The sequence below is a fragment of the Pelodiscus sinensis genome, chromosome 5 (genome assembly GCF_052426305.1).
Source record: "Pelodiscus sinensis isolate ZL-2025 chromosome 5, ASM5242630v1, whole genome shotgun sequence".
Lineage (NCBI taxonomy): Eukaryota > Metazoa > Chordata > Testudines > Trionychidae > Pelodiscus > Pelodiscus sinensis.
The window spans coordinates 118,117,558-118,129,797 of NC_143056.1; the positions used below are offsets into that span (position 1 = coordinate 118,117,558).

At 48.5% G+C, this 12,240-nt stretch overlaps 1 protein-coding gene across 5 annotated transcripts in view; it reads left to right on the forward strand.

Annotated features, from left to right (window-relative positions):
* MOB2 (MOB kinase activator 2) overlaps positions 1-6,439 on the forward strand; it is a 174,178-nt gene extending 167,739 nt beyond the window's left edge. For all 5 annotated transcript variants that reach the window (XM_075928198.2, XM_075928202.2, XM_006134936.4 and 2 more), the window contains 2 exons: positions 3,451-3,575; positions 5,191-6,439. In XM_075928198.2, coding sequence (XP_075784313.2) covers positions 3,451-3,575; positions 5,191-5,498 — 433 coding nt within the window. In that variant the 3' untranslated portion in view covers positions 5,499-6,439. The remainder of the gene's footprint in view (positions 1-3,450; positions 3,576-5,190) is intronic.
* Positions 6,440-12,240: the final 5,801 nt, after the last annotated feature.

Below are 12,240 nucleotides of genomic sequence, written 5' to 3' on the forward strand. Positions count from 1 at the left end.
GAATATGAATCCGAGTTTCTCAATGTGACCTTGGTCAAAATGCTTAATTTCTATGTTTCTCATTTGTAAAAATGAAGATACAGTAAAAGCTTTATCATCTGGCGCAGTGTTAACCAGAAAACTCTGTTACCTGGAGTTGCCCCCAGCTGATTAACAAAAGCTTGAATTTGAAAGAATGCTGGATCAGCTGCTGTCTCTGCTTCTGAGGTGAAAGCTTCCTCTTCCCCCAGAGTGGAGCCAGCAAGGGCTGCTTTATCTGGCACATTATCTACCCCTCTCTCCTACCATACCCCTCGAGTGTGGGATAGCAAAGCTTTCACTGTACTTCCTCTATCATCCCTTTGTTTAGGGTGTAGTTCTTATACATGTATCTGAAGAGACATACCCAAGCACTTAGAATGGTGGATCCCTGATTTTGGTTGGAGCCTTAGGTATTGCCATAATATAAATCAGTAATAAACACTTCACCTTTTAATGATTATAATTGTAACCCCCAATTGCACAACTACAAAAATGGGGCACAACTGATTAGGTGGTAGTATTGCTGACCAGGGTTAGTGGATCACAAATTAAATACAAGTCATCAATGTGAGGCAGTTGCAAGAAAGGCCGATATCATTCCTGGGGTGTATTAACAGCTGCATTGTATGTGAGACCCAGGAGGTAATTGTCCTCTGCACGGTGAGGTCTCAGCTGCAGTGCGGTGTCCAGTTCTAGGCAACACTCTCCTGAAGATATGAACAAATTGGAAGGAGTGCCAAGGAGAGCAGCAAACAGCGATAAAGGGGTTAGAAAATGTGACCTATCAGGAAAGGTTTAAAAAAAAAAAAACAGCAGTGTTTAGTCTTGAGAAAACTGGGGAGATGGTATTGTTTCCCCAATATGTTAGGGGTTGCTAGTAGGGATGCTAAAAAATGTTTAATACAGTAACTGCGTGTCCACTAAATATCTTAGTGGTTACAAACGCTGCAGGCTCTGCAGTTCAAAGCTTATCTTTATCTTGGAGAGCCTGCAGCAAAGCCACCCTGGGAGCAGGAACGCCAGCCTCTGTCGGCCCTGCTGCAGGGAAGTTACTTCCCCAGGTGCAGGCTGAGTGTAACCGATGAGCATCAGATTACCAGCTAAACCAGAGGTTTTCAAACTCTTTTTTTTCTCATAACCCAGTTGAAGGAAATTGTTGGTGCCCACGACCCAACGTAGTTTGACTAGAGTGTGGGCTCCTGTTGGGACTGAGGATGAGCATTTTGGGTTCTGGCTTTTGGGATATCAGGGCTGGGGCAGAAGGGACTTAACTTTGAGTGGCTCCTGGCCAGCGGTGCAGTGGGAGTGCTAAGGCAGTTTCCTGCCTCTCCTGGCACTGCAGACAGTGCTGCACCTCAGAAGCAGCCAGCAGCAGGTTCCTGGCCAGTGGGAGTGTGGAGCTAGTGCTCAGGGCAGGGGTAGTGCACAGAGCCCTGTGTGCTCTCTCTGCTTCTCTCCCGCCCTCAAATCTAGGAGCCAGGCCTACTACAGGCCACTTCTGTGACACAGCGCAATCCGCAGTGCCAAGACAGGCAGGTAGCTGCCTTACACCCCACCCCCCCACCACTAGTCACCCTGCGGCAACCCGGACCTGACATTCTGCCACCCAGTACGGGGTCCCAACCCGTAGTTTGAAAACCACTCGGTGAAATGGTTAATCACTTACAATCTAACATCCCTGGTTGCCACAGAGATTGGTGATCAATTGTCCTCTTTGTCCCCAAAGGACAGTACAGGAAAGAATGGGCTTAATCTACCATAGGAGAGAGTTTTAGGTAAGATCTTCACTAGTTATGAGGGGAGTTAACACTGGAATGGGCTTCCAAGGGAGCTTGTGGAATCCCTGTCTCTTCAGGTTAAGAAAAAGTTAGACAAACACCTGTCTGGGGTGGTCTAGGTATATTTTATCCTGCCTGGTGCAGGGAACTGAACTACACAATCCTTCGAGGTCTCTGCCAGCCCTACACTACAATGGTTCTACTCATTCTGTTGGTGGGAGGGAGCTGGTACCTCAGTTACAAACTGATCTGTCAACCACACGCCTCATTTGAAACTGGCAGTAGCAGACAGACAGATGAAGCTAATACAGGATACGCTGTGTTAAATGTAAATTACAAGTTGAACCTCTCTAGTCTGGTGCCAGACCAGAGAATTTGCCAGACCGGGGAGGTCAATCTTGTCTAGCGGCATTGCCAATACTTCCACTGCTTACTGGGCTCTTGGAAGATATTTAGGGGTAAACTAGAGCTAAATAACAGCACAGAACACTGAGAGCCAGGACTGGCCACTGAATAAACAAATGTTATTGGACTGTGGATAAACTTGGTCACACCCATGATAAGTGGACATCTGGCTAACTAAAATCATGCTGGGCCACGGATTTTGCAGGACTAGAGAGGTTCAATCTGTACCAAAAAAAGGGAAGTAGCATTTTTCTTCTGCATAATAAAATTTCAAAGCTATATTAACTCTGTGTAGTGTTAAACTTTTGAAAGATCAATGACGTTTTGTTCCGAGTTATGAACAGCCTCCATTCCCAAAGTGTTCAGCTGCTTCCCCCGCCCCCACCACTCACCCCATATAGGGCCCGATAACACACAGGGGCTGTAGTGCATGCAGCCCAGGGCCCCAAGTGAAGGAAGCCCCTGCAAAAAGGACTCCAGGCTGCTTAAAGCAAAAAGATCTGGACTTTTGGCAGCCCAAAGATTTCCCCCCCCCCCCCGCCCAGGGGCCCCCTTAGCCTGGGATCTTGAGCTGCCTGCACTACAGTCCTTTTCTGAACATGGAGGGTAAGTGATGTACTCAAGGCCTCCGAATGTGTCACTGTCAAGGTTGGGAGCAGAACTCAGAGCCTGTTTTAACCGTGCTGCTTCCCACCACTATTGCTAGCCCTTGTCTGTAGATTTTTCCTGTTTGGTGGTGGTGGGGGACCACTTGAGTGAGGCAGATCTTCATTCTGTGCTTGACTTAGAGAAAACTTGCCTTCGCTAGTTGTCCGTGTTGCTGGTATCGCTGATAGCACTGAGTGAGACTCTGAATGGTAAATGCTGCTGTTCTGTTTTCACAAGGGAGACAGCGTCAAGATTTCCTATCTAGGAAAATATCGTGGAAGGAGTGGCTAATAGGAATCCATGGCCTGTACTTCCGTAGTGTTATTGGCTCACTTAAAAGCCAAAACAGCTGGAAAAAATGTGTTTTGTCTCATGCCAGGCACTGGGTCTTGGAGTAAGTTTGTGATCAAGATGTATCCGATAAGCGTCCTTTTTAAAGGAAAAAACAGATTGCTGCTGCTGCTGCTGTGCTTACAGTTCAGTTAGAACTTCCAGCTGCTTGGCCCCAAGCCTGTGCTTGTGTGACCTGTACTTGTGTGCTGTAAATTGAACTGAGGGTCTTCCGTGTAACACGCAACACTGGCAATTCTTTCCACAGACAGTACTACTGGTATGATGAGCGGGGAAAGAAGATAAAGTGCACAGCTCCCCAGTATGTCGACTTTGTCATGAGTTCAGTGCAGAAGCTAGTGACAGATGAGGACGTCTTTCCTACCAAATACGGTATGTTTACTCCTGGGGGGAAGGTCGCCCGGTCTACATCGGTGAAAGGGGCTAGAGTTGGACTGTTCCATCATCCAGAAGTTAAAAATGGGGCCCTAGTGGTGAAGTGCACTGTGTCCATGCTGTCTCTTCTGAATTAGGGATGTAAGCGAATAGTCAAGTCACTACTCGACAACTTACTCCTCTCCCCCCTCCGCCTTTCTGCCTCTATTAGCAGGAGCCAGTGCTGCCAGGGTCTGGATTAAAAGCCTGTTCACACTCCCTACCCCCCCAAGCACCGTCTCTGCAGTGCGGGGGAGGAGGCAGGGGAAGCAGAGGTGCAGTAGTCCGGAACCTGGTGGCTCACACCGGGTCCTGGACCTACTCCTGCTGCGGCTCTGCAGTTTAAATATAGTAAGGAGCCAGGCTGCTACTACATTTAAACTGCAGAGCCACAGCGGGGCCCCTTAGCAACTAGTCGTGTACTTGATACAATTTGTATCGACTATACGATTAGTCAGTTACCCGCTTCTTTACATCCTTATTCTGAGTTGATTACTCGGAATTTGCTCATTTTTTCTTTCTGGGCTGAAATTTTGCATTTGATCTAAAGCCACCTAATGTCATCTGACAGCTTTCATAATAATGAAAGCCAGACATCTGGTCTGGGCTGCACCTAAATACTGGGTTCATGTTAGGAGCTGGGGTGGAAATAAAAAATCATCCCAATATTTGTGCCATCAAATAGCAGTTGTGCCCTGTATTGTGCTTGGTGTGTGTGCACACTTCTAGTTCTGCATGTGCATCATGGAGTCCAACAGGCTGAGCAGAGCCAGCCGAGGACTATAGCAACCTGAGCAGGCAAATCTTGGTTTGATGCTATTAATAACAGAGAAGTCTGTTAAAGGGAAAAGATTTTTCCATTTTGGGCTATGTACATAAGTTTGGCCATGGCACTCGGGTGCATATCCATGGGGCAGTATGCAACCGAAGTTGAGTTTGAGACATGTTTTGTAGCAGGGCATACCCTACTGCAGGGTGGCATCAGGCCATTAAAAATCCTTTTGTCCAGCAACCTAGACTAAGGAATCCTAATATCGCGAGTCTAAATCCATGCCTTTAGGTTATGTACTGCACACTAAAACGTGCAATGCACAGCTCTCTAGAGGATGCTCTATGTACTGTGCACACACCTGGGCTTAGACTTGTGATATTTGGTGACAGGTATGGAACTTTTTTCAGCTCCCCAGCATGGGTGTTCTCGCTGCCATATCTGTGCCCGGATGTGTGGACTGAAAAATTGGGGAGGTGGAGCGAAGCAGGAGGGTGGGAAGGCAGATAAGGAGTTGTCTGCCAGGTTTCAGACCCTCAAAGTAATGAATGTGGGGGGTTAGTCGCTTCTTGATAAACTTGCAAGAGTTGGCAGCCCTTTTTAATTTGGAAGAGGAATCAGGAATGGCACTTTTGACTGATGGATCTCCACCCAGTTAAATCCTGCATCTCCATTACTGCTTCTAAGATCCTGTCCTAAAAAGAAGTTGCACCTGTCTGCATTTTGGCGGGGACAAATGCTTTCCTTAGGCTGAAAGAATGGATTTGAGGTGTGTCTGAGGTTTCCCTTCTCTCCTCTTCACAGGCAAAGAATTCCCCAACTCCTTTGAGTCCTTAGTGAAGAAGATTTGCAAGTACCTTTTCCATGTGCTGGCCCACATCTACTCCTCACACTTTAAGGAGACTTTGGCACTGGAGCTGCATGGACACTTGAATACACTCTACATACACTTCATCCTATTCATCAGGGAGTTCAACCTGGTGGACCCTAAAGAAACCACCATCATGGATGACCTCACAGAGATCCTCTGTAGCAGCAGCGGCAGTGGGAGCAGTAGTAATGGGAGTGGCAACAGCAGCGCAGGAGCACAGAACCATGTGAAGGAGAGATGAGCCTTTCTATGGAGCAAAACTAACATTAACAAAAAAAACAATATTCTATATTCTGAGTGTGTGTATGTATATGTGCATATGTATATATGTATACAGACACACACAGCTGAAAGTTTAAGAAATTATGCTGCCACCGCAGGACGTGTATGGGACTGTATGGAGCTTTTGTTAATGCACCATCTGGTGGGAAGTTGCACCAATCCTATTTTATTGTTTTCCTCCTGCTCCTTCTTTCTTTTCCCCGTCAGATGGCTGACAAGTGCTGTTTTTAGAGAAGAACCATGTTTTCGAGTTGGGCTGCTGGTTTTTTTGTTTTGTTTTGTTTTTTGGGGTTGTGTTGAGTGCAAGCCCTTCTGTCTTTCTAGGATGGTGGTACTGCCATTTTAAAATATATATATTATGTTATAAAAAGTGACTTTTACTTTGAAGTGGCTTAAATGCAGATTGTTTTGGGGTTTGATTATTTTTTTGGTTGGTTTTTACATAGACTCCCCTCCCAATTTCACATAGAGTCCCCAGTCAATTGCATCTTGCCCTTCGCTGGCTTGGAACAGGAAGATGAGAGGCCTGGCTTGAGTGCAGTATCAGTAGAGGCTTGCTGCAAATGTAGAGGATGTGGTTCTTCATCTGTCTATGAACCTTCCAGGGGATCCATAAGCCTTTCTGCTTGTTGCTCCGACAAAACATACGTACTCGTTTCTCTGCCCTTTCCCTCCCAGCACCCATCTGAGAATAATCGCAGTGAGATTCCCGAGGGTCTGAAATCTGCGTGTAAAAGCCACCACCATTTATTTCCTTTCCGTGGAAAACGGGGCCGGGGGGTGAAGGGTGCACAGAGTCAGTCACTGGCTGTGATAGAGAGATGGCTGTTGGCATAAAATTATATTGTTGGCTTATTTTTAGTTCATCTGTTCAATAATAATAAAATAATTTCTATCCAGCACGAGTCTTATCTTTGTCTGGAGCGACACCCCTCACGACAGGTTTCCTTCAAGGGTGCAGAGGTTGTTTACCGGGTGATCACAGGGAGAATGGTTAGCCTGGGTGACTCTCGGTCGTCTGAGTTTGAAAGGATGTCAACCAACTTTTTTTTTTTTTTTTTTAAAGAACCTGTTTTTATTTTCCAACCCATAAACTGCATTTTGTTCACATTATGCATTGCTCTCGTAATAGAAATAAGTGCATACAGAGGGGGCCGCAGGCTAGGGATGTGAAAGGTTAACCAGCTAACTGGTAAGCACCCTCCTAAAGGAGTAATGCTCACTGGTTCTGGTTAACTGCAGGAGTTGCTCTGGCCGGCCAATCCATGGAGGGCCCAGCCCCACCCCAATCCTCCAGCCAGAGGTTACATGTTGGCTCCCTGGAAGCAGAGCTGGCAGGGGCTGCAGGCCTCGCTCCTGGGGAGCCAGCTACAGAGCATGCAGTGAAGCTGCCTCTCCAGGAGCGGGGCTGACAGCTCTTGCCAGCTCCGCAACCTTGGAAGGGGCTTTGCTGTGGCAGCAAAGCCTCCTCCCCAGATGTAGTGCCAGCAGGGGTTGGGGGCCCTGCTCAAAGGGAGTTTTTGCTGCAGGTATCGGTGTAACCACTGAGATTTTCAGTGATTACATGGTTACCTAGTTAGTGGACTTTTTACGTCCCTACCACAGGTTGCTAGGCCCTATACAAACAGGTTTGTGCAGTTCTTGTGTGGAACAGCTTATAGGGATGTTAGCTATCGTTGAACTGAATAATCGTTTAACTGCACCAAATCTTATTGGTTACACAAGTATTTGATAGTCCCCGGGGCGGAGGCAGCAGCCAGTGCACTCCTGGCCTCACTACCAGGGAACCCCCTACCATCCTGCTCTGCTGCCTCTGTATCAGAGGCAGCAGTACATGGTGGCAGCAGCAGCCTCTGTCCACAAGGGGCCTGAGCTCCCTGTGGACGGGCTGAGGTGGCACTGCAAAACTCCTGCCTTCCCTTCCCCCTCCCTGCTGCCTGTGTGGGAAGGAAGCAAGGGTGGGAGGCAGAGAGCTCTGTGGGAGCCAATACTTGTGGGGAGCTGGCTTAAAAGCTGGCTGCCCATGAAAACTGGCTCCCACCCTCTCACTCCCTGCTGCCTCTAAAACAGAGGCAGCAAGGTGGGGGGAGTGCATGTAGTCATTAGGATGAACTGATAAGCCCCGCCTTATTGGTTAATGGTTTATATGACTGTACGCTAACATCCCTAACCACTTATAATGTCAGACGTAACAAGGAGGACGGGGGAAAGAGATGCACACCGTTGTGTAGGCTTTCCATGCACCTTTGCACTTTCATCCCCAGTTTGCACATTGTTTCTTTCTAACTACATACATGATTTCTCACCTGTTGCTTGGCTTATTTCTTGCTGGCACTGTGGCAGAAGACTTGAGAGACCTTATTGATCAGTGCAGGGAAGATGTCAGCTTAAGATGTACACAAGTCTGTACCCTAACAAGGCTGTAGTAAGCCGTTATTTTGTATATACTCTCTTATTTGGACCCTATTGTACAACACCAGAGCAGATATTTGTCCAATAATTGCTTACCTCAAGGGACATTCAGGCTCTGATTGGGTGTCTTGTCAAAGCAGTGGCCATTTTGAGACTTTGAAGTGAAGGTAAGTTAACTCTGGGGGGGCTGATCTATTTGTGCTATCTTATTTCCTTGAGCATAAAGTTTTTATCATCCAGTATACTGGACAGCTCTATATTCAGAAATACCACTGCTATATTTCCCACAATGCCTGCTCAAGTTCAGAGACAGAAGACTTGTGACTGTTCTTAATTTAAAGGGGAAACCTCTTCCCTGATGGAAATTTCATTGCACAGTACCCTGCCTATGGTAAGTCAAGGGGAGACCTCTGCTATGAATCATATTAGCATTGGACAGTTACTTCCAGCCTGTACGCTGGTTTAGTAGGACACAAAGCTACTAAATAAATAAATTCCTAACATAGCCTAACTTTTGTAAAGGCACTAAGTATCTATGCATATGCCTGTGATGTCACCTAGCCCCACTTAAACCCGCCCCCCAAAAAATTCTTCCCATTGAAACGGGTGACTAAACAGTGTTATATGTAACACATTCTTCAGTTGCTGTCTCTGGAAGGAGAGGAGCAGTACTAAGTACGTAAGTGAGAGCTAAGAATTCATGAATTTTCATCCTGGCTGCACCGTAACCTCTAGGCAAGATAGCTAGGGCCAACTTCCCATAAGTAAATCGTAATTTTGGGTGCTGCCATTTTTGAGAGTTCAACCTGAGACGCTCCTTATAAGGGACTGATTTTTAGAACATGCTGCACATCCAGCTTCTGACAATCGGAGCCCATGAAAGTGTTGAGTTGGGCACCCTACAGCCTAGTGGGTTTTGAATATGTTGGTGCTAGAGCCCAGTTCTGCATTCATGAAAGGCAGGGCAAAGTTTCTGTTGACTTCATGGGTACTGGACTTTAACCATTCTGCTTGTATTTATCTGCATCTCGCATGGGACTGAATTTCTCTTGCACTGGTGTCTTACAAGCACTGTAGGGTAAGCTCATGCAGACGTTTACCTTAATTTAAAAGCACCTTCTGTGGTAAGTCAATTCCTTACCACCTTAAAGCATAATTAAACAAAACTCTTCTGTGTGCTAAGGCCCACAGCCCCTTTGGACTGAGACATGCCCTTTCAGCTGTAGGTTGGGGCCGAATCAGACCAGTCAGGCACTGCCGGTAAGCATCTCACTTCTGAAGTGCCTGTTCATTTTATCTATCTCCCCAGCAAGTCAGCCACACCTCCTGCCTGTAGTGGTTTACGGAGGAGACTTTCAAACTTCTCCCTAGCAATATTTTGGTCTCTGCCTTTTGATGACTTTGTCCTCAGTTCCAGCTGCCCTTTTCTGGGGCATGTGCTGCTTCAGGGAGAGAGCTAAAGAAGAAAAGCCAGAATCAAAAGACAGGCCTGTCTCTCCGAGGGGAGCCCAACCAGCTCCGGGATCGGGCTGCTCTTCCCAGGAAAGTAGCCAGACAAGACAGGAAAAACTGTCCCTAGGCATGTGCAGACCATTTCCGTGTCAGATGGAAGTTCTAGCCTAAGGCCATGGCCAGAGGTAGCAGTGAGCTCATAAGGAGCTTTCTCAAACAGCTCACTCTGTGCCTGCTGTCACCTCTTTTGTGCTTCCAGCTGATCCCTAGTGAGATGCCAGGGCTGGGACCTCAACAGCCCAAGTGGATTCCATGCACAAGAGAAGGCAGAGGGATTGTAAGTAGACCCTGATGACTCCAGCCAGTAAATCATTGAGAAGCCCATGCACAGAGGGGAGGGGAGATTAGGCTCTTTGAGGACAGGATAATGGCTAGTCAGGGGTTGGTCCTGCTGTTAGCAGGGGGTTGCACTCTAAGACCTCCTGAGGTCTCTTCCAATTCTGTTTCTATGATTTGAAATACTTTTTAGACCATTCTTCAGGGAGATGCTCCCAAAGAGGAGCTAACAATGAATAAAATCAGTGTTTGGTGTCCAGCTCCCCTCCTCAACTTCATAGAGTACCGCATGGCTGGAGAAAACACCCACGCCAGGGCTAGGTACTGATTCCGCTCGGCATGCACACTAGGGATGTTAGTGCATATATTCAGGTAAACTTGGCTGAAAATGTCCATGGTTACATATTTACATGTGGAATGAGAGGAGGTGGCTCCCTGAGAGCTGGTGCATGCGGGTAGCCAGCTTTTAAGCCAGCTCCCACACATACAGAGGCAGTGGCACAGGGGGAGGGGCAGGCAGTTACCCAGGAGCCGGTGTTCATGGAGAGCTGATCTAAAAGTTTGCTCCTACTTGCCCCTGCCCACCATGCTGCTGCCGCTGTATCCTAGGCAGCAGCAGGAGGGATTGAGGGGGGTGCTGCTTGTAACAGTGCATATTAACCGATGAGCCCAGGCTCATTGATGAACCATGTACACGTTTACACTGTCACATCCCTAATGCGCACACCTGAAAAACGGGACTCCTTAGGAAAGAAGGCAGGTGGGCCCAAACTCGAGTTAGGGGGATTGAATAATATATACATTAAAACAAATTCTATGTCCTCTTCCCCCCACCACCCCACACACAGGTTTTTAACCCCACCAGGCAAAGGACTGTGAAACCACACTTGGCAGATCTGTAGCCAGACAAGCCACGCTAGAGCACAAGACACTCTTTCTGCTCACTGTGAAGAAGGAAGAAAAGAATTTTCTACTGCACCTAAGTGGCAGGGAACGTGGGGAGCTGTGCTTCCCTGCTGCAGGGAGTCACTGTTCCTGGGTATGCAGGTTAATACCCTCAGCTTCCGTTGCAGAAGCCATGCTCCATTCCACCTGGCCAGGGTGAGCTAAGACGGGGAGCAGTCCAGCTATGAAAGAACAGAGAATGGGGTGGCTTTTCCTCCCTCCCCATTTCTTTCTAGGGGTGTTAAACAGTGGCTAGTTTCACCACGTAACCGTGGCGCAGGCTCTGCGGTATAAAGTGGGGGCAGGCAGAATCTGGTCCATGGGCCAAATCTGGCCCACCGAGCTACTGGATCCAGCTGGGCACACTAATCAGAGAAGCTCTGATTGCTGCAAAGTGTGGGGGCGGGAGGGAGCGGCTTTGCGCACTGCCCTTTCCTCCAGCACAATCTTGCAGTTCCCTTTGGCCTGTTTCTGGCCAATGGGAGCTGCCTGTTTGCAGAACTGGCAGCACACATGGTGCCCCTCCCCTTCCAGGCTCACAGTGTACAGAGCAGCCCACATGGACACACAGCTGCTTTGAGCAGCATGCAGGGACATGGAAGGCAGGGACTCTGGCTGAGGAACCTGCTAAGCAGGACTGCTGGCTGGGAGCCACCCAAGTAAGCACCTCCCAGCCAGAGCCTGACGCTGAAACCCTCTGCCCCTCCTCCTGCATCCCAATTCCCTGCACTCCTGCCACAGGTCCCAATCTCCCCAGACCTTGCAATCCAATCCCTTACCCCTTGGTCACAGCCCTGGTCCCCACAACCCTCCTGTGCCCCTCCTCCATGTCAGAATCCTTTCCTGCAGCCATATTCCCTCCCAGCCCCTGCACCCCCTTCAACACCCCAGTCTCCTGCCCCAAGTCACAGCCCCCTCCTTTCCCCAAACTCCCTCCCAGACCCCACAAGCCCCTCCTATACCCCAGTCCCTTACCCTAAGCTCCCCTTCTGCACCCAACCTCCATCGCAGACCCTGCATCTCCATTAATGACACGGAAGAGTGTGTAGCCCTCGACCATGTACAAACATTTTGGAGTGCTCCCTCCCACCATCAAAAATCATTGCCCATCCCTGCTATAAAATTTATACTGCAGAGCCTGCTGGTGGTAGCTGGTTCCCCAGGTGCCACTGCTCGTTGGAAGCAGCCTTGTAAAGGGGCTCCTGACACTCACCGGCTTCCACCCGCAGCCTTGCCCAGAAGGGCCAGCTACTGCCCCGTGTTGCTGCCTTTTATCCAGAGGCAGCAGCACGGGGCAGCAGCCAGCTACTCAGGAGCCAGTGCGCACTGGAAACTGGCTTTTAAGCCAGCTCCTAGCCCCACTCCCAGGGAACTGGCTTCTGCCCCATGCTGAGGGCTCTGATACAGAGCCAGCAGTGTGGGGTGGCAGCCAGCTCCCTGGGAGCAGGGCTGGGAGCCTGCATATAACCATTAACAGTAACCAATATGCTCAGACTTATTGGTTAACTGTTTCCTAGGGCTGTGATAGTATAACCATTTAAATACCTATTTAAGTT